Below are 22,768 nucleotides of genomic sequence, written 5' to 3' on the forward strand. Positions count from 1 at the left end.
TGTGCCAGTCCAACCAATCCAAACCCCTCTGGGTCTTTAGGTTGTACTGGGAACTCCAGCACACAGGACCATAACTTCCAGCTCACAATTATCAATTAATTGTGATTCCAAGAATCAGATCTTCAGATCATGCTTTGTAAATGTTTTGCTACACTTTCAAATATATGCTTAGAGCATTTGTATAAAATTAGAGGCATATCTTTACCAGCAAGGTAAAATTTTCTCTCTGATAAGTATAACTGAATGGCCTTTGACTCCTGTAATTAGGCCACTTCAAGCCATTTATAACAGAGGGGAATACATCACTTTGGTAATTTGAGTTTTGTATATTGGAGATAGTTTTGATTTTAAGTTGATCATCTTTGGTTTTCCTCTTTTCTTTCCCATAGGTTGTTTGGGCTACAAGTAGCAGAATCGGTTGTGCAATTAATTTGTGTCATAACATGAACATCTGGGGGCAGATTTGGCCAAAAGCAGTTTATCTTGTATGCAATTATTCTCCTAAGTAAGTAGATTGACACCCAAAAATATCTTGAAGGGGCAAGATACTTTATAATAGTCCAGGAAATAATATGCAAGGAAATCAGTCTGGATTTTCTGGCTTTTGTACCGTTACAATATAGAGCATTGTTCCCAAACAGCCTTTGGCTGCACAAACACTCTTGTGAGTTTTCTGGTGCTTCAGTTTTCTGGCCTGTGTTTTAGTACATATACAGCATCAGAGACATTTATTATAGTGTGATATTTTTCTGAAAAATAAACGTATCTCCCCACTGTGACTTAAAGGAATGTGTAAAAGGAAGCCCATGGTTAAGATCAAATTTTGTAGGATATTCCATCTCAGAGAGAGTGAAGCCCATTCTCATGAAGTGGAAGAATTTAGTCTTATGCCAGTCTGAAAAGATCCTACAGTGATTTATGTCAGTTCTTAATTTTTTTTCTTCATGGACTTTTCAACTATATCCTGTGTATTCGGTGTAGAATCATAGAATCATTTGGATTGTGAAAGACCATTAAGACTGTTGACTCCAGCAAGTAACCTGATGCTGGCAAGTCCACCACCATTGAATGCCACATCTACACACCTTTGAAATACCTCCAGGGATGGTGACTCTACCACTTCCCTGGGCAGCCTGTTCCAGTGCTTGGCAACCCCTTCAGTGAAAAATGCTTCCTAATATCCAATCTAAACCTCCCCTAGTGCAACTTTTGGCCATTTCCTCTCATCCTATTGCTTGTAACTTGGGAGTATCAGAAGAATGTTATCATCTATGTGCCTGCTGATTTTCATTATTTATTTCTTGATATATTAGGTGCTGTTTAATATTAACATGTTAATATGCTCATTGTTTAAGGCATTTTTTGCTATTTTTTTCTGTGAAGGGGTAACTGGTGGGGTCATGCTCCTTATAAGCCTGGCCGCCCCTGTTCTGCATGTCCCCCTAGTTTTGGAGGAGGTTGTAGAGAAAACCTTTGTTATAGAGGTATGTACTATTTCACTGTTACAACTATAAACAGGAATAGAAATGTATCTTTCCTTTTGATTTCTTTCCTCACTGTGCTTTAACATAGTGGAATAAAATGTATTGCATGTGTGCCCAAAGACCAGTTAGGCCCTACTTTACTATGCTGGATGGGAATATGTACTTGTGATACATGAGGCTGAGTTTCACCAGAGGGAATGGAGTGCACTGAACTCCTGCTGATAAGTGCTGATTCAGGGGTTTAGGTACACAAAGATGGAGACTCATTGTGCACTCTTTATATGCCTTTCTATAATTACACTGGAAGTCTATGCAGTAATTTGTTTATAGGGAAAAAATATCTCAGTAACATAGACATGTGGTGCGTGTGAAAAACCAAGAACAAAGCTAGAAGACATTAGTAATTAAAGAAAATGTCAGCTAGGATGATTATTAACTTACAATTTTTGGAATAGTATTTATAGCACTGAAACACAGCAAAAAGAAGCTGCTACTTCTTTTTGTTCTACTCTGTGAACAGCTCATTTAGCAATTTTGTTAATAACTTCTGAGATTTCATATGGCCCATATGAAAGCTGCATGTGTGTGCCCAAATAGCTTTCTTATGGTTCTAAGTAAGAAATGTAGATATAGTTATGAGTGTTTCAGAATTATTTTCACTATGTATGAATAGAAGAGCCTGGTTTTCAGGTGAATGTTACTATGAAATAAGCTTTAATTGCATGCTGTCTATGAACTTGGTAAAACTTTGCCCATGTGTAACAGAGATTGTCCTTGTCCAGTTGGTTTTCTGATGGCATGAAGATATGAAAACAGGAGTGTTAAGAGCAGTTTCATACTTCAATTGTGCTGCACATGCTGGGGAAAAAAAAAAAGTATATATATTTTCTCACTATCAATCACAAACATACTTAAGATGTTCTACTAATTTTGAGTTCCCCATCCTATGAAGCAGTGGAGACTTTCCTTGCTTTCTTCCTTTTGTCCACTGTTTTATGAGAACAAAGCTGTTTTACCAAAACATGGTAAGGGATTTACATTCCATACTGATTTTATTTTTCTTCTGAGAGATTTTTTTTCTTTTTTGCCTGTTTTCTGAAACAGAGGATTCAGAAAGACCTTATTCCCCCCATGAACCAGAAGAGGAAACCAATGAGATTGAACGCCAGCGATCCAAAGCCCAGGATGCAACTGTGCAAAGCTGGCCAAGAACACATCAACCTTCAGCCTCCACAGGCACAGACGACAGTGAGAAAAATGAAGTGATAAGCACACAGCAAATGTGTAAGGAATTTACCTGATTTGCAAGTGGTCAAAAAAATTGAATTTTCTAGTATCAAATTCATTACAGTGAATTTGCTTTTTGCTTGTTTTAGCTCAGATTGTTTCATGTGAAGTAAGGCTAAGAGATCAGTGCAAAGGAACAACTTGCAATAGGTATGGTAAATTTTACAGTTGTCATTTTGAGATTTTTCTGAAAGGCTATATTTGTACATGAGCTGGAATATTTCCCCTTTTTGTAATCCCAGGATTTAAAACCAACTTGTATTTAATTCTCTTAGGTATGAATGTCCTGCTGGCTGTTTGGATAGCAAAGCCAAAGTTATTGGGAGTGTACATTATGAAATGGTAAATACTTTTAAATTAGATTTTGTACCAGTAGAGTGTTTGATGAAATGTCTTTTCTGTTGGCATACTAGTTAAAATTGTATTAAGAATGGATTTTGAGTATGTCAGCATTCACCAAAGCTAAAAGCTTACAACAAATGTTTAAGAAAGCATCAGATGACATAAATTTGTATCTGCTATTCTGTGTGTACTGTGCAAATGAACTTCATACTTGTACATACACAGAAGTAGAATTTTTGTGTCCACATATTTACATATAAATATGTGAAGGTGGTCCTAAAGGAGGAGTACAGCAATTTGTGGCTATACTTGTATAAATTGTTTCAGTAAGATGGACCTGCTTGTGTGTAACCTGAATACTAGCGGAGAGTATATAGTTTATTCTGTAGAACAGGAAAACACTGTTTTACACAAAAAAATGACATGTACTGTGAACAGGTGTACTGTAAATGAGAATAGTTTGTCTTTGAGTTAGGCAAAATGATGGTTTATTTGTTTGAAATAACACCTACACAGACTAAGTCAAACATAAAAGACTCTCTACCAAGTTTTTAATGACACATTGTAATTAAAACCTGCTTTTTGTCTGATGTGGATCTGCTCTTCCTGCTCTGTTTTTCAGCAATCCAGTATTTGTAAAGCTGCCATACATTATGGCATCCTGGACAATGAAGGTGGTTGGGTTGATGTGACTAGGCAAGGGAGGAAAAATTACTTTATCAAGTCTTTCAGAAATGGTGTTCAGTCAATTGGGTAAGATTTTTCTTAAAATTATAATGTATGAAAAGGTTTTTATCTGTTTATTTTTGTTTCATATGAAATACATCACATTTTAAATAATGTTTTACTATGCTGTTTGTCATAAAGAATATGAAAATGTTATAAAAAGGCATGTGGATATAGAGATATTGTATCCATTCTGAAACTTTAGCCAGTGTTTAACGGTGGACAGAGAGTTGGCACAATAATAATGTGAAAGAAGGTTAAATAATTTACAGAATGACTTGGGCAGTAAGTTAGTGTTTGTAATTAAATAATTTCGAGAGTATTCAGGTAATTAATTGGTAATATATACATATTTATTGTCAAAAACTAGCACATACTGGCAGATTAGATTATGTGTTTTGGACATGGACAGAGCAATCTATGACAGTTAACAAAGCAATAATATTACATGTTCATGTTTGTAAATAACCCTCTTGTAGTGTGCATATGGAAAAAGAAGAAAATATATCTCTTCCTGGATGCTTTGGTAATTTCATCACAGTTCCACAGTTTACATATGATATTTTTCACAAATATTTTGTATGATTTCTACATTGGCCAGTGATGGAATAATATTCCATACTGTGGAAACTTAGTTTGGAAGTGTACTGCACTGCTGAGGTGCCTTCCCTAAGACTGGTATGGGAAAACAGCTCCAAATACTTGTAGACATGCTAAAGAAAAACCCAGAAAAGCAACACATAGAAATAGAGAATGCTTGGCTGTTTCATATATAATTATCCAATGATAGAAAAATGTCAGTATTAATATATTTGAATCTATGGTGTTACTGGTGTTTGCAAATTATACTCCACTATATCATAATGTATTCTTCAGAGCTTTACATTAATGTCCTTATTTCTGTCTATATTTAGTATATGTGTAATAGTGGTACATGTGTAGCTCAAAGGGGTAATATTGAGCTGAAAGAAAACAGAATTTTTCTGAGTGATATGTTTGGCTCACATGCAAACCCAAGAGTCAAGGAGATAGGTAATAATCAGTGGCAGTGCTCTCACTCTGTGCTGTGCAAACAAATGATACAGGCTGTGACACCTGTCATCATTTCCCTTTTCAACAGACATGTCTAAGCCAGCACAGAGAGGAGCATTGACATGGTAGACCAAATTCAATGGCCTATAATTTGGACTACCTGGGTAGCACTTAAGGAATTGATATCAATCAGTTTCTCTGGGTCATCTGATGACTGGACTCTGTTTGATTTACCTGCCTAAAAATGAAGATACGACAAACATTTCTCTTTTTTTACTTGCTTTGATACAAAGAGAGAAATAGATCTAGATTATATCAATACTAACATATAAGGAGCCAGCTTGCTTACAAATGTAGGAGTAGATAAGCTGTTAAAAACTCTTTAAACTGGAACCAATTGATTTCCCATCAGTTGAAATCTCTGAGTTTCTATGCTATATGAGAAAAACCTGTATGATTGTCCAGGCTACAGAGTGTATTTAGCACCTATCCTCTGAGAATTGGAACTCAGGGGAAGTTATTTTGGCTGTGGGATAAATAAAGATTATTTGTCAAAGTTTCAAACCTTCAAAAGGCCCATCAATAAGGCAGGGGATGCCTTGCAGCTACCTGACTCTCACCAGTGTCTGTAGATGGAGCCTTACATAAACTGCTATTTATTATATTCCAGAATAGATGAAATAAAGTGGATCTCTCCTCTACTGTGTATTGCAAAACAGAATAGGGAATACAGAAAAGTCAGTGTCAGGGCAGCATACAGCAAGTGTCCTAGTCTTCAGCTCCTTTGATTTCTTATCAGGATAGCTAATACCAATATTTTTTCAGCTGCTGGATTTTCTTAGGATAGGGTCCTGTTCTGAATATCTCAACAAGCTAGTAAATAATAGAATCATATTCCTACATCAGTGTTTGATAGTGCTAGGGCAACAGAAGTATGAGCTACATCAATGAAAGCTAATCCAATAAATGAGCAATGTGCAATTGATGGGTCATACAAGTAAACAAACTGATGCAGGCAAACAAAACAGTGAGGTCCACAGGAGCAATTTGCTCTAAAGGTGAATAGGGAATAATTTCCTAGGTTTGTTGTTTTTTTTTGGGGTTATTTTGTTTGGGTTTTTTTTAATAAGTAACTTCACGGGTGCCAAAGGCATCCTCAGCTTCTTTGTTACAGATGAAAAATACCACAATCAGAGGCATACCCCAGGAGTCAAAAGAGAAGGAAAATAGAAGATGGGGGGAATAAAATAGAAACATTCATCAACTTGTAATGAAACAACATAATCTATGTACCTGACTTTTTATAGCAAGAGGAAGCAGGTACATCTGAGTGCCATATAATTACTGGGAAAAAAAGAACTCTTGCATGTTATACTAGTTTTTAATGATGCTTATGATAACAGGAGATGCAAGTTCCAAGAGTAAAATTTAATTAAACATTTCAGGAAGGCTGTGAGGAGAAACTCTTCTCGGTGTTGGAGTTGTTGAATGAACCTTTAGCAAAAGGTGAATGAGCTCTTTTGGTAGATGAAAGCTTCTGAGCAACCACATGCTACATTATGAGGGACCAATATATTGCTTAATTGGTTCCTATTGCAAGTTCTCTTTGCAAATGAAACTCCTGAAAGTTTAACATGCATTCCTGTTTCTGAAACACATTCACTGGGAGTACAAAGTAGATGTGTCATTGCAATAAATATGTTTCCAACTGGGGAGAAGGGGATGCAGGGAGTAAAAACTGTCTGGGGACATTCTCTTGGCTTTAGTTCCATATTTTCTAATAAAAATTATTCTAGCTAAAAGAAATCACTGAAATATGTTATTTACTGATAATTTCTAATATTTCTTCAGAAAATACCAATCTGCCAACTCCTTCACTGTCTCTAAAGTAACAGGTAAGTATTTATTTCTTACAAACTCAGTACTACTCTGTTTTTTCTAAATAGTAAACATTTACTTGTTTGTGTTTTATTTTCTTCAGTTCAGGCTATCACCTGTGAAACCACGGTGGAGCAACTGTGCCCATTTCAAAAACCAGCCTCACACTGTCCAAGGTAAAGTTCATTAATTTTTTCAGTTATTAATTTTAAGTGCTGCTCTATTTTCTGCCATTTACTAATTATTTAGGTCATCTTAAGTTGTTGAGAAAGGTGACAACAATAGCTGTAAAAATGAAGTCAAAAATGCTCAAGTGATATTTTAGTCTTTGGTCTCAGTAGAAGGCAAGGTAGGTAAAGATGATTTGCAGAATTTTTCATTAGGAAAATCTCTTTTTCTTTCACTCAGTAAGATCCTGTTGCTAATCTTAGTGAAATCCTTACACTAAAGACTGTGAATAAAAGTACATTTTTATTTTTCATTTTCCATTATTATATATATGCACCTTGGGCAAAGTACACTTAATTTCAACTTATTTACTTGTAAAACAGATACAATAGAAGGATAAAATTCAGATAATTATCATAGAAGTTACCAATTTGCTTGGGAGTTCTGGAGAAACTGGATTTTAAAAAAAATTTGAAATATATCTGGTTAAGGTAAGGCCTGGTCTGCAGGTTGACTTTAAATATCTGTGCGATTTCTCTGAAGCCTGTGTTTTAACTCTTCAAAAGACACTTATACCGCAATATTTTGACAAAGGAGTTTGGTAACAATTCTTAAAACCATAGGTGAGTCAAAGTAAATACACTGCAGCATGATTTACCACAAATTAAGCTGGAGATATCCACAGGATTACTTTCATAGCAATCCTACAGCCAACACAGGAAACAAGTACAAAGCCATAACTGCTAGGAAAACATCCCTTCATGTAGCACTTGGGTCCATGGACTTACTTGGTGTTTGGCTATGACTCCTGGCTTCGAGCTGGAAGATGTGGAGAAGTAAGCTAAGGACTGGAACACAGGAGTGGATGGGTACATTCTACTATCTTTTTCTTTTTCTTTTCATTATTAAAAGCTAAAGCCAGCTTCATTGACAGAAAAACAGGTTTTGGTTTTAGGAAAATTAAAGAATAAGTACAAAGTTTAAAATTACGTAACGCTGATGTGCCAACTTAAGGAACTTCACAATGGCAATGATTCATTCAAGATTCCGTGCATGCTCTTAATTCTTGAAGTGTAGTCTTGGGAATTACAAGCAGTAGTCAGCCATGGCATTGATTACACAACCTCATTTTTCCCTCTTACTCCCAGCTCATAAATCAGCAGGCTTTCAACAGGCTTCTTCAACTTCTTGCTTCCTTCTAACAAAATATCTTTCCTGAATCTTATCAGCATGTTTTAGTTACCCATCTGGCAAGACTCTAGCATGCCCAAGTGATTTGACTTCCCAAATATTGATTGGAGCCTGGATAACATTTTAGAGAAGAACACTTGTCCAGAGCTGCCCCATGTGGGGTGGTTCAATTTTTCAAATGAAATAGCTCAGAGTAGACCTAGAGTCAGCTGATGGTTCTTGCTTGTAGCATATCACAGTTAGCAAATAAAATGCTGACACCTTTTGTACTATACTTAGGTTCCCACATGTTTTTCCTGTTCATTTTGAAGGTATAGAAGACATGAATCACAGAGAAAATTTTCCTCAAATGTTAACAAAATGGAGTTAATAAGGACAGTGTTTGTTTTAGTAGGTTTCTGACCTCCCAGAATCAGCTAGGAGTCTCACTACTTTCCAAGGTTTTTCATTCTAGCCACATATGCCAATGCTCAGCTTCATTATAAGTTGCTAAATTGGCTTGTGTCACCAGGTCATCAGCATCAAAGCAGGTCCTCAGTCAGATCTGCCTCTTCTGAGACTGTACATTTTGTATAGGGCACTTAGAATCAGATGAATTATAGAATAATGAACAGGCTGTCTCCTCACTGACTTTTCTACTTGCCTCACCTATGTTGAACAAGAACATCATCTACTTATCCAAAGGAAAGAAGACCAGACTTGTTAAAGTATGATTTTAAGCACTTCATATGAACTTCAACACATCAGCAATGCTTTCAGTTGTATGGTCAAAACCTCGAAAACTGACAGATGTAAAATAGGATTATTGACCCATGTGTATAGACAATCAACTTGATTTATACTTAATTATGCTTATTTATACTTAAATATGTCATTGAACATGATATATTAATCCTCTGATACTCTTCCTAACTCTTTCTGGTTTTGTTTTTGGTCTTTCAGGGTGTATTGTCCTCACAACTGTATGCATGCAAATCCACACTACGCTCGTGTAGTTGGTACACGGATTTATTCTGATGTAAGTACAGGGATTTACATTGTGTTATAAAATGAGACATAAAATTCAGTGAAAAAAATTATAATGTAACTATAAGATAGAATATTGATAATATAGTTTTCTTCCATATGATGATTTTTTACAAAAAAAACCCCTTTCTTTTCAAAAAATCTTATTCAGAGGCTCCCATTTAAGGTAGCAGCAGTCAGATGCTGATGATATGGAAGGTTATTTGGAAGCTCATTGTAGTCTTCACTAGGCTCTGAACCCATACTTCAGATTTTTTTATCAAAATTCCCATTGCTCAACATTTGTCCAACATTACCAGTGTATACTCATTTAAACCCTTGCACTTTAAATCCTGATGCAACCATAACTTCTGTCAGACTATGCAAAAAATATCGCTCTTAAAATAAATGTCTACAGTCTCATTATTTTGAATATTTCTTATCTGTGTGAATAGCTAAGTATTTGCGACAGAGTTTTGATATATTTGTGCAAAGTATCCCACACTGTCATATTATTTTAACAGACTTTTTTTATCATTCTGTTTGCTAGTAAATTTTTTCCCTGTCTTTTCTACAGCATGTTTAGTTCTGAGGTGGGTAGGAAGTCTGAAAAGAGATTTCTAATTTATGCCCCTCCTTTGTCATGTTTCCATGAAGAAGCCAGGATGTAGTGGCAGAGAAAGCAGTTTGTGTTTTCAGCAGTAAACTCTAATTTGACTGTCCTATGGATGTCATAAAGAGTAGTATGGCAACCAGCTGAGTCAGATGATGATTTTCACTACTTTCCAGTTCTTTGAAATGTGTGAAATATTTACTCCTCAGCATTATGAAACTAACTCATGTCCATTGGATTACCTGAGTGTCTTGTCCTGAAAACGCTCTCGTCCATAAGTGGTGTAATGGGTGTGAATGGTATTTCCAGTTCAGAAAGATAATTGATTTGTGAAGTGGATCCTTAACGTGCATAAAAGGGGCAGTGAAAATAGATTCAATGCAAGTCCAGTTTGTGGAAGATGATTTTCTTTCAGCTCTGTGATTGTGATTGAGGGCTACAGACAAAGTTTCCCAGTGAGTTAGAAGAGACTATTGTAGGAGAAAGAAGACATGCTTGTGTTTAATCTTGAGAGGGGAAGTCTCATAATATGTATTTTATTTGGCTGGAGAAGTCCCAGGTGACTTTAATTAGTCTTATATAGGTATACTTTAAAATTATTTTAGGTGTACTATCTCATTATTCATCATCATTATATAGAGATGTGTGCAGCCATACTGCTTTTAGGAAAAAATGGATATAAATACAGGTGGAAAACCAGAGATGGGAGTCTTCTTATCAAATTCAGGTGCTGTCAGCGTAGACATTTACACTGAAGGTGCTGTTCTAGATTATGTTTTCAGTAGTTTTTAGTACAGAGAGTACAGTGGTAAAGTAGATAAGTAGGTGTCTGCAGAGCAGAATTCATTTGAATTTTTCAGTGTGTCTACCTGACTTCTTCCAGGGGCTAGAGAACAGGAAATATCCTTTATCTAAAGAGTTTGAAGGAGTTGTAAAATTTTATACCATTTGAAGGCTTTGGTCATACAAATTTTTGTTTCAGTAGCCATATATAGAAATATTCCCTGAAACTTTTGCAAAAGTATTCATAATTCTCTGCTATGGTAAAATATAGAGAATATGATGTAGAAAGCTATTAAATAGCTCCATATTCCTATGATGGTATGTTAAAGACACTTGTGGTTTAAATGCCTTTGTAAAGTAATGCTATACTGTGGTAGATACTGGTATTTGTTGAGTATCTGAAGAAGGAAAATAATTAACTTGGTATTCAGATCCCATGACTTGTTAAAAATAGTAACAAGCTTAGGAGTGTTCACAACACAGTAATAAAGCATGGCTATATAATGCTGTATAAAGTGTTCATACTAACTTTAAAATACTGTCTTAAGCATCCTTTAGAATTTCATCAAAATTAAAGACACAAACCCAAATCTTTGAAGTTTTCCAGAAAGTAGAAATCAGGGATGCTGATGTAAACCACAAATAATATGCTGAAATTTGTGATAGACATAATGAAATCCTGTTTTGCATAAATCAACAGGAGGCTTGCCATAGTGGTTCAAGGAAGTGTGATCTGGATGACATAATATTGAGCACAGGAAATCCTGTGACATCACTACTGGAATCTGATTCCATTTAGATGTCTAATTGTCTCATTCCAAGACAATAAGAAGTTCTTGAGAGATAAGGACAGATAATATTTTGTAAAAAAAATATATTCTCTATATGTTTATAAAACTGTTATATGCATCTATTTGTAGCTATTCCTACAAACTAGTTCATAATTTTGAATTTATACTCATGTAATTGTTCATTTATTCAAAAACTATGTGAATTTGTTCTCCAGTCTCATCTGGAATGTAGCATCAGAATTTCAGTTTGTTATTCATCTGAAAATAGCCTTTGAACTGGCTTCATGAACCCCAGTCTTCCGATCTCTCCTTTTTCACATTTTCCATTCAAGTGTCATGCCTTCACCTTTGAAATGCTGTGCATTAGCCCAGCCATACTTGATTGGTCCAGTTGTGGTGCCAGCCCTAACAATGGCCCCATCCTTTGCTGGACATTGTTTCCAACAAGCAGTCAGCCTGCTCTGTCAAAATCTCCATCCCTTGACTTTTCCTTTCCTTTTTACTTGACTAGAAACTTCCAAATAGTATTGGAACAGCCACCACGTCCTAGCCATCCTCAAATGTAACTATGAAAGTATACCCCTATGTCATGGTGTAAAGGGTGAGGGTACATTTTGGTTACTGTTATAGAGGTGAAGAAGCTGATTTTTCTTTTCCCCAGTTGTACCTCCAGCCTTTTTTTATATCTCCAGTGGAAACTGAAAACAAAGCTACTGCTGTGTTATTGTGCTAGGAATGAATAGAATGAATAGTTTCTTCTAGTTCTTCAGTGTAGTTAATTGCTTGTAAATATCATCTTTTATTTCTTCTGACTGTAATCCTGTATTGCAGAGGCCATTATTCCCCCTGGGTATTTGAAATTGCACATGATCAGTCTACTCTTTAGTTACTCCACAGTATGGATAAATAAGGTGTGGTATAATCTTAACAATAAGGCATCTCTTGGTGTTCAGGGTATTAAAAAACGTTTTGCAACCTTGGGAGGAGGAAAAGTACAGAGGGGTATAAATGGCATTCTTTCTGACATGTTCAAAAACTGCACCCAGCAGTGTGGAAAGAAAGACTCTAAAGCATCTTTGCAAAAGATTATTTGCATAAATTATTTCAGATCTTTACTGCTTTAAATATTGTAACATTAAAAGACAAACTATATATGAGTGAACCTGGGAAGTCCTGTGCTTAGAATAAAAGTAGGAAAATCATTGCTGAATTCCTGATTTTATATAGCATTGAGATTGAAAATGGCTCTGATAACATATATAAATTATTCCAATTATAACTGGAAGAAATGCAGTTTTTTGTGGCCTGTTTCACCAGCTATTCATATTGGCTAAATTTTTAAAGGTTGTTTGTGGAGAAACCTATTGCATTGAAAACTTTTCCCACTAAAAAACCTCCTTTTTAAGTGGAGATACACTGAAGCTGGAACTGCAGTTTGCTATGCTATGTTTTAAAGATTGGGACCTACCTTCTGGAATATCTAAGAAGTTTAATTTTTCTGACAATTATTAAAATGCTGAAAGAGTAGTAGAGTAGTGCAAGTTTAAATTAATTATTTAAATTAAAGTTATCAAGAATGTCACTGAGAAGTCCTTCTGTGGATATTTATTCCTCATGGGTTCACAAGGGAAATTTGTTACCAGAAAATAGATGTTTCAAGCAGCTGTAAGTGCTGTTAACAGAGAACTTTCATTTTAGACCTCTATCTTCTGTCTGATGCTCTCATTATACCCTTCATCTAATTAGCTTTTAATATTTACCCATGCCTGGATAGAAAACTGCAATGCTCCCTTTAATTGGATCATTTCACTAATATTTGAGGATCATTTCACTAATGGATCCATCAATAATGGATCATTTCACTAATATTTGAGGCTTTGACTGATAGATCCTTTCATTTTGAAAGGCTGAAGTATTCAAACATCTTCCTGATCCTTGAACTGAAATAGCCTGAAATAAATTATTTTTGCATCATGGTGAAAGCGATCTGAAAGCTCTTTCTGAGTTCCTATAAAATGGCCTAATTCCTAATGAAGCTGATTTAAATATCGTAAGACTAATAAAATTAGTCATGCAATAAATATAATTATTTTATGTTTCCTAGACTTGGTTTAAATGCCTGTATTTGTCTTTTTTCCTAAAAATGGTGAAGTAAAAGGAGGAATGCAAAGCTGATCTGTGTCTTCCCTCCTCAGATCTCCAGCATCTGCCGGGCGGCAGTGCACGCGGGTGTGGTCCGCAGCCAGGGTGGCTACGTTGATGTGATGCCAGTGGACAAAAGAAAGGTCTATGTGGCTTCCTTTCAGAATGGGATCTATTCAGAAAGGTACAGAGCCCATTTGCAAAGGTTACACTTCACTCTTGGCCTGGATAAGGTCCACAGCCTGGCATTGTGTCTGCTTGTAGCTGGGGCAGTGCTAGAAGCCAAACCAACAGGCCAGCAGGGGTGATTTACAGAGCTTGTGTAACAGCAGCTGCAGTGACTTTGGAGAAGCTGAGCTAGTGGAGCTGCCTGCCTCCTCTAAGCTCATACAACATTACCCTGAAAAGCTGCTTATGAAATAAAGTAAACCTCTTGTTTGCTTTGCTGGTTCTGTTGCAGCTAACACAATATTTGATAAGAAAATTACAGTTACTCCTTTAAGGATTTTTAAAAAATTGACATTAATGATGCAGGTTCATTGGTTCCTGATGAACTGTTCATTAGTGATTTACATGGTATCAAACCAGTGATCCTGAATCATACTTAATACTCACAAACATTAAAATTCACAATAATTTAAACATATTTTTGATGTTCTTTTTTAAAATAATTTGTTTTTAACAGTGTTTTTGTGAAAGACATGGAGATGCTGTGAAAGTTCAGTATTGGGTGTATTTGTACATTGTGTGATGATAACACATGGCTGTGTGTTGTAGATTTAATTTAATCCCTGAAAGGGTTCTCCAAGTTCCAAAGGAATAAATTATTTTAAAAATATTGTACCACTCTTTTCGTCCAGTAAAGCTAAGAATGTTTCTTAGACTAAAAATGATGGCTACCTAACTAGACTATAGTCTTTCTGAGAAATTTAAGTGGGAAAAAACTTCAAAAAATTTTCTGCAGAAAACTCAGAAGTAGGAAAATAATGAGTATTTTTGTCTTGTTTTTAATGGTGGGTAGGAGAATGTCTTCTCCCTTTTTCTCAGACCTCTCAACAATTTTGGAAGCTTGCAAAATACAGATTTTCTTTGCTCAATGGATGACTTATTTTACATATTTTTTTACTTTGTGATCATCCAATTCCCTTAGAGTTCTTCCTTACTGACACTTTTGCTGTCCATATAAATTTTCTTGAATATAGGCAGACAGGAAGAATGTTGCAAATTTGATGATTACTTATACTTTAATATATGTATTAGATACTATAAATAAATATAAATTTAAAATATGTATAAATACACATATATTTACATATTAATAATCTTGGTAAAGTTTGGGAGGTCAGAAGTTTGGAAGAGAGTCACAAGTTTTCTGTGAAGCAGAACATGATGAATTCTAATGCTGTTGAAGCCAACCTCTTCCATTGTGCCTTTCCTTGCTTCCACCTCCATTTCCCTTTCCTTCCCAGACAATCTTCAGGCCGAGTTGGCTGAAGAAAAAAAAAATGGACCATTAAATAAGACATGCTGGTCCACGGTCCAACTTTTAAGGCAAAGATACTTATTCTATTAACGTTTCATTGGAATTGGGCATTTTTGTTTCTTTTCTTTTGAAGCAGATTCTTATCCATTCAGAAGGCATTGCCTTTGGTTTTGTTAGACATTAGGTCTTTGTTGAAATCTATTATTCATTGTATAAGCAATTAACAAATGAGTGATCTCCTAGGTCTGCAAGTTCTCTCCAAATACAGTTGCTAGAAGAGTAAGCATAAGATGTATGTTTTCTCTATTTCCAAAACACTTATAGCATTTTTCTTGAATTCTTTAAACCACTCTCCCTTGTCACAAAGGATTACTTGAATTTTTCTATGTTGTATTTTGTTCCTATTAAGCTGTTTCGGGAAAAAAATCTGAAATTTATGTAGTTTTTATTTGTAGCAGTTTTAAAAAATCCTAGATAGATAAATTGAGGAGTTGTCACAAGAAGTGCTGCAGGATATTAGAATTAACAATTGAAAATTTTTTAAAAGTTGTTATTGGAGTGTTATGGTCTTAAAAATAACATAAAAACTGGTTTTATGTTTCAGTTTACAGAATCCACCAGGAAGCAAGGCTTTCAGAGTATTTGCTGTTGTTTGAATCTAGCAAGTAAAACATGTAACAGGCAAGTGAAACCAGAGCACTTGGAAAAGTTTAATACAGGCCATTTTGTGTGATTCCTGAAATTTGTATAAAGCTGTAACATTATTGTACAGAAGATGTATACTGCTTTCCACCAAAAAAATTAAGTTGCATATAAATCTTAATGAAAAAAATCTGTAAAAACAAACATGGGAGAAAAATTCATTTGAAAATCTATAATGATATATAACATTACTTTGAATCCTGTGTTAAATATTGCTATATTTTCTTAGCAGTTACTCCTATACAGTAATTCAAAGCTCTTTGTTTTCTTCATCTGAATATATTATTATATGGTGCTTTATATATGCCACTAACAGTAACCTTAAAACTATACCAGAGGGAGGCCTGAGTTTTTATTTTCAATGTACATAAAAGAAGTCATCCCAATATTTTGATAAAATAAATCATGCCTTAAAGTAAAATAAATACATATATAACGTTTTAATGATTTAAAGTAGCATTAGCCATGAAAGCATCAATGAAGAGCTAGATTGTTCTCAATTTCACACTAATCATAACAAGTACAAATACCTGTTTTGAAATAAATTGGGATAAATTCCTATAAAATATAGGAAGAAGCCCTAGGTCATGCTAACATGCTTTCCTTTAAAAAATATTCTTAAGAGACTGGGCCATTCATGTCTATTATTTTAAAAATAGATTAATAAAATATTTATTGGATGCTGCTAAGCTCTTTCCTTCAAATATCCATAATTCATTATGGCCCAATCCTTCACAGATATTCCACTGTCTTGGGATGGGTGTGTGAAACAGACATATATAACCTTGAAGGATCTAATAAAATCTTTGTATTTAGAAGTGCAGTAACCTAAAATTAAGGAATAAGCCTGAAGTTCTGCACAAACACATGCTTTAGTTTTGCCATGTGATTCCTTCAATTTACCTAAATTTGGGTTCAGAGAAAATGTAGAATTGTACACATTCAAAAAAATTTGCAAGTTTACAGCCTTGAGCTGTACATGTTATCAATATGCTAAACAATAATATAGGAGTAAATGTTAAAAAAAAAAACCAAAGAAAATGGTAACAAAGGCTCACCTTGCTCCTTGTGACCTGGCAAATACTCCTGCAGGCCAGGAAGTATAGTGGTACGAAGCCCAGTGACAATTATGTCATTTGTTGCTTCACAATTTTAAAGAATTCATTTATGGTGAACAGCTTGATACATTAATTTTACCATATTATGGTATATGAAGAACATGTAGTGGTGATACTATGTTTCTTTCTATGAAAAGTGTATTGGTGCTTTAAGACTGAAAAGCTGTTAAACTTTATTTTTGGTATATTTTGTTTCTGCTGTTGAATTTATTTCACTCCAACTTGTAAACTTATTCATATTCTTCATATTTCAGAATACCATATTCTGCCTTCTCTTTTGCTACATGTACTACCTCATGTAGTTAGGCAAGCTTTGTTGGTTTTTTTAATCTGTTTTGAATAAAATTAATTTACATTGTAAGAATACCTTTCACTGATTTTTTTGTCCTGATTCAAGAGAAAGAATGTAATAGACACCCTGAATATATGTCTTCGTTTGGTTTTTTTTTCTGACCTAAACATTGCAAGCAGCCATAATCTGAGGTTCTAAAACTGTAAAGGCAGTCTAGACCCAAAACTTTCATTAATTGCATCAGAAGTCTTATGGATAAACCTCATTTTTTCAAGTTTTGACCAGGGTCAAATTGATGAGGGAGACTAAGAGTGTTTTATGTACAACCCTATTTTTTTTCTGCAAGTGGTGGCCATTGAAAGAAGCTTTTATATAGATTTTGCAACACTGGCATTAACCATTTTTCAGGATTGAAACCAAAGTGCAAGTTCCAGTGCAATAGGGCAGGGGTGGACCCTTGGGGCCGGAACAATAAAATTAGTGCTTGGTGGGAGTAGGGAGATAGCTACAACATTCCATGGGTGAATATTTGCTGTGAGCAGCTCTGCTAATCAACAGAGCAACAAGAAGAAAGTTACTCACACCCCTTTCTCATCACATATTCCATTGCCCAAATTTTTGGAGTTCTGTTGCTTTCCCCCATGCAATGACTATCCTGTTCTTATCTAAATATTCCAGCTAGCACCACCTCTTTGAGAAACTTTCTTCTGTATTTACTGTAAGTAATAAGTCAATGAGCAGACATTTCCAGAAAGTTGTAGAGTGGGAGCTACACTTTGGTATTTCTTGATGCAGCAGAAGCAACTGTAGGCCAGATGCTCACAACTAATTCACACAAAGCCTAAAAGAATAACTAACAGTATTAGAAAACTTGGCTGATGAAAAAAAATACAGAAAAGCCAATTTTTTGCTTTACTGAACTTGGGACATATATTCATAGTACTATCTGGACATAAACTAAGGAAACTTAATAAGCATTTCCTAAAATGTGGATACTGAGGAATTTTTATTAAAGGGTTCACAGACTTTGTTGTGTCTTGATTTCTGCATGGAGGACTATCTGATCTAAAAATTTTGCATAAAATGATTTTGAAACCAAACCTGAAACACAGGTTGGGAGAACCTTTGTGTAAATTTACAGCTTTTAAAATGAAGAAATTGATTCAAGTTGTATGTAAATGTCAAGAGTATCAGCTGTCTATGGATTCTCAGTGGATTTGAAGAGGAAAATAACATCAGCTTTTGTTGTGTGTATTGATAGTTATGTTCAGGACAATGCATGACCCTTTACTTCATATAGCAGAGATGTAACCAAGCTACTCACATTAAGAGTGTCTTCTGTGTGGCAATTGCTTTTGAAGTATGTTTTGAATTTGGTTTAAAAGCCAGATAACCCAGATTCCTGTGAATACACAAGGGAGGGTTTATTTCCTGCAGTTTCTGCAGTCATACAAAGGGCAAGATTTAGAAATGTAAATATTTGGAAGTTACAAAGATTATTCATACAGTGCAATATTCTGTTCAGAAATGTATATAAATACTGTATGAAATACTATACAGTCACACTTCTATGGCTTAAAGGTTTTTATAGAATCTGTGGAACTCTAGGGGTGAATACAAGGAGTGAAACCCCTGAAGATTTTTGTTTCATTCAGTGTATACTATGTATCTTAGAGAGCTTTGGATATACAAATGACAGGATACTTTAACACTCAGAAAATTGCATATGATTTTATAAAAACATGCATTGTGAATATAGGAAAAGAATCCATGCTGGCAGTCCTAGCTTTAGCCTGTCTTTGCTGTCAGAAATAAATGATGGAGATAGTATTTTATATATGGTCTCTATTTATATTATTGATATTATTCTTAGTAAAGCAGAAGTCCTTGACATGACAAGTGAAAATACAATAAAATGTGATTCCTGCTCCATGTTAGCATAGGATGTTAATGTGACACCTGAAATTTGCCATCGGCTGTTCAATGATCTGTTCTGTCTTGTTTGCTGGGAGACAGATTCCTACATCATTAAACCATCATAGCATTTTTTAAAAAGTGCTAATAATGGGTGTTAAATATTCAGAAGCCAGCAAAGCCCCTCAGTCAGACCAGCTTGGTATGGTAAGGCACCGGAAAATAGAAGAGACAGGAGGAAAATCAAGAACATGCAACCAAAATGGCCATGAAGCTCCTGTGTGTTACTATCTGCATCAATTCCTGCAGTAATCAGCCCAGTTATTCAATTCAATATCTGCCCCCAGTGCTCTATCCAATATTGGTTTTGTCTTTGCTAACAATGGGGTTAGTCTCTGAGGGTTGGCAGCAAAGCTGTTGGTTAAAAACTGAGATATACTGGCCAAACAACCCTCAACGCTTTGTCTTAGTGGGCACAGAAAAGACTTCAGTTGCCAATATCAGTAACTCTTGGGCTTTTAAATCTCCAAATTTAATTTAAAGCATAAGCATTTATGACAATATTAACAATAATATTGAAATGTAATATGAAGTCTGGTTATGCAGTTGAAAAACTTTATTTGATGCGTTTGCAGTTATTTCTGAATGAATGATTTTCTATGACAATATCCATATTAAGAGTATGATCTTAAAATAAATAGAAGAACTTGCCTTTAGATTTGCTTATGTGTCTGCAAGCTGAGAAACTCATAAGACTTTGTAGTAATACTAATTATTTTTAGGATCCTCAAGAAATTAGAAGTGCTATGAGGTAGTAGGGTGTCCAAACAGCCTACACAGTTTGAAAAACAAGTACTTCAGTGGTCTAATTATTCACTTAGGCTTGTTTATATGCAATGTAAATAGCAAGCTGGCTCTGACTTCTTATAAATTGCTGCTACTGTACATCTCAAAGATAAATTGGAAACAGTTGCTAAATAAATCTCCCTGTAGTCAGTTCAATCTTTATTCCATATTTATCTGTTGAAATCCATCTGTTTCTTGTTGGTGGTTGTTTGCCTACTGAAGATCATGTCCTCTGAATAAGTATTTCTTTCATTGTGTCAGAACAACTCCAAGACCTTTGAGGCTGGAGGCTGCACTGAACACAGAAACAGAGCAATCATTTTATGCAAAAGGACTTAGTCTCAGATTTTGGATTTAGCTCAGTTCAGTACACAAAGAAGTGCATTGTATGAGTTGATTTAGTGCTTGCTGTACAGGAGGTGATAGTCCTATTCCAGCACAGCCACAAAACTGAGCCAAGGAATAATTTTGTGAAATACTCTGAGCCCTTCTCTCTTATCCAATAAGAGCTGCAGGGTAAAGTAGATCGGTTTGCATTTTTAAATATCAGGAATAGCTAGACAGATGGGTTAGGTGGCTTATTAATAAAGACATGCCCTTCTGCCAGGGATTGAGGGTTTATGTATGTTATAGCAAACACATTCAGTGATGTGCAGATGGTGCAGATGCTGTGATTTTTTTTGCTTGACACTAATATTAAAAGGATTTAAATTTGGATACTTCTCTGGTAGCTTTTAAAGCATTTTAAAGCTGTTTTCTAAGGTTATAAGGCAATTAGTTTCTAATTTGTTACTGTTTTGTAATGTGCAAAGATTTGTCCTAGAAATAAGGAAGTCACACCTTGACTGAGATGCACTGTTGCTTCTACTACACAATAAAAATATTGTTCTTTCTTTTCTGCTAATGCTTCAATTCAATTTGTAGTTTTCATTACAAGTCCTGGATACGGTCCAATCAGAACACCTAAATATACTTGAGGAAAATCATCATCTCTACCAGAATCTCTCAGAAGACATTAGGCTCTTATTTCTCTCACATCAGTACATCACCCCAACAGTAACTCAGAACCGTTCCTATAAAAATGTCAGTCTGTGGCCACTGAGAAGGCTGAGGTTCCAACCCAGCTTCTGATTTAACATAAGTCAAAGGCATGGAAAAATGTTTAACAGGAAATGTATGAGACAAATTTGCAGTAAAAGCTAGAATAGCTGAGATATCAGAGAAAATGAGAAATGCCTCTTAAGGAAAGCAGGGCACTTTGATGTATTATTAGATAAGCCTACGTGCTTGTATCACATGATCCATGAGTAGAACTGGCAGATACTATTATAAAACAGAGGAAATATTAATAAAGAGCGATCTCAATACTTTAAAACTGTCTGTTTACTATCCCAAACCAAATAACCTTTAAGCAACATCTGAAAGTTCATTAGGTTTTTTTTGGTTTTGGTTTGTTTTGTTTTTTTTTTTTTTTTTTTGGTTTGTAAAATTAGGCAAATACTGAAATCAGGGAGGCTGAGAATGAGAATTTTTCTGGAGTTTGACTGGTAGGGGGATAAGAACTTGGCGAGGTATACTGATGCACAAAAATCTTATGCAAATTTTCAAATTTTCTAGTTCACTCACAAGTACTCAAACTCTCAGAAAACAGTTTTCCTGTGAGCTTTATTCTTTCTGCCAACAAAACACTTAAATGGGTATCTATTTGAGTTACATTCCCGTGTTTTGTAGGACTGGCAGAAGAAATTGATTTGCAATTAGTTTTAACAAATGTGGGTCTGAAGTTATTTAGTGATAGCTGTAAGATGAAATAAGAAATATCTCTTATTGTATTTCAGAAATACTTCTTTATGCTTTGAAACTGCTTATAATTCAGAGCTACAGCTCTCACTGTTCTCTGATGAAATAAAGACTATTGTGGATCTTCCATCTTTAAGAAATATTCTAAGAGTCAGGAGGTTATGGATGTGGAAGATGGGGTGGGGGAGTTGTTTGTTTTCTAATTTTGCCATAATAGGTTTCTCAAATTGCTTAGATTAGTTAGCAAGTACATCTTCCTGTCTTCTAAACTGAACAATGTCCTAATTTTTAGAGTAGGATATTTAATTAAATTTGTAGATACAGAGGGGCCAACCTGTAATTTTATTTTTAATAATTTACAAGAACTTAAAACTGAATTCATATTCCTGTAGTCTGTTCAGCTCAAGACTCTTCTCTCTGCTTGTTGTTTCCAATCTTTAGTTCACCATGTACCTCTGCCAGTTTGGCCAGTAATACTCTCCTGATATATATATTTCTAGGCAGCAGTGGGTTAGGAGTGGAAATCCAGAAAATATGCATTGGTAAAAGGTTGTAAAAGTTGTAATAATATGTGGATGATCCTCACAGTGCTAGGAAAGTAATCTGCTTGTGTGGAATGCAGTTTTTTTTCCCCCAAAAGCCAGTGTAAAGGAAATAGCATCTTTCAACCTACTGCTTAACTGATATGTGTCAGTGAAGGACTTGTTATTCAGTAAAACTTCTGGGGTTGACCCCGGAGTTACAAAAAGTATCTGCACAGTTGAAGTTGCTACCCAACTCTCATAACTCATGCCTGGTGACAGAAGTGACTGTGAAATAGAGGCAGTGTCTCTCCTCCCACCTAACCCAGCTGCTTTGTGTCTCAGCAAGAGCATAAATGCCTCTTTTCCTTCCTAGTCAAAGGTGTGAGTTTCAAAAGAAGAGAAAATCTTGAGAGGATGTCTGTGGTGCTATCACTCTGCACAGCAGGGCTAGAGGGATGGCAGACTCCTTGAAGGGCTCTGTCACTGGAAATGCTCATGTGAAATCACAGAGAGAGGAAGAGAGAGAGGGAGGGAGGGAAGGAGTCCTGCCATAGCAGGAGCATGTACAAGGAAACATGATAACAAAAGCATCTTCAGCATTGTAATAATAATGACAACAGACAGTTTTTGAGCACTAGAAAATTTAG

The 22,768-nt window shown here is 35.3% G+C and overlaps 1 protein-coding gene across 2 annotated transcripts in view; it reads left to right on the forward strand.

Moving 5' to 3' along the window:
• Positions 1 to 15,880, forward strand: part of CRISPLD1 (cysteine rich secretory protein LCCL domain containing 1) — a 37,091-nt gene extending 21,211 nt beyond the window's left edge. For both annotated transcript variants that reach the window (XM_054637750.2, XM_077186596.1), the window contains 11 exons: positions 390 to 505; positions 1,384 to 1,484; positions 2,589 to 2,768; positions 2,861 to 2,921; positions 3,047 to 3,113; positions 3,736 to 3,866; positions 6,723 to 6,766; positions 6,853 to 6,925; positions 9,051 to 9,126; positions 13,496 to 13,626; positions 15,530 to 15,880. In XM_054637750.2, coding sequence (XP_054493725.2) covers positions 390 to 505; positions 1,384 to 1,484; positions 2,589 to 2,768; positions 2,861 to 2,921; positions 3,047 to 3,113; positions 3,736 to 3,866; positions 6,723 to 6,766; positions 6,853 to 6,925; positions 9,051 to 9,126; positions 13,496 to 13,626; positions 15,530 to 15,581 — 1,032 coding nt within the window. In that variant the 3' untranslated portion in view covers positions 15,582 to 15,880. The remainder of the gene's footprint in view (positions 1 to 389; positions 506 to 1,383; positions 1,485 to 2,588; positions 2,769 to 2,860; positions 2,922 to 3,046; positions 3,114 to 3,735; positions 3,867 to 6,722; positions 6,767 to 6,852; positions 6,926 to 9,050; positions 9,127 to 13,495; positions 13,627 to 15,529) is intronic.
• The last annotated feature ends 6,888 nt before the right edge of the window (positions 15,881 to 22,768 follow it).

Source organism: Agelaius phoeniceus, chromosome 1 (assembly GCF_051311805.1).
Source record: "Agelaius phoeniceus isolate bAgePho1 chromosome 1, bAgePho1.hap1, whole genome shotgun sequence".
Taxonomy (NCBI): Eukaryota; Metazoa; Chordata; class Aves; order Passeriformes; family Icteridae; genus Agelaius; species Agelaius phoeniceus.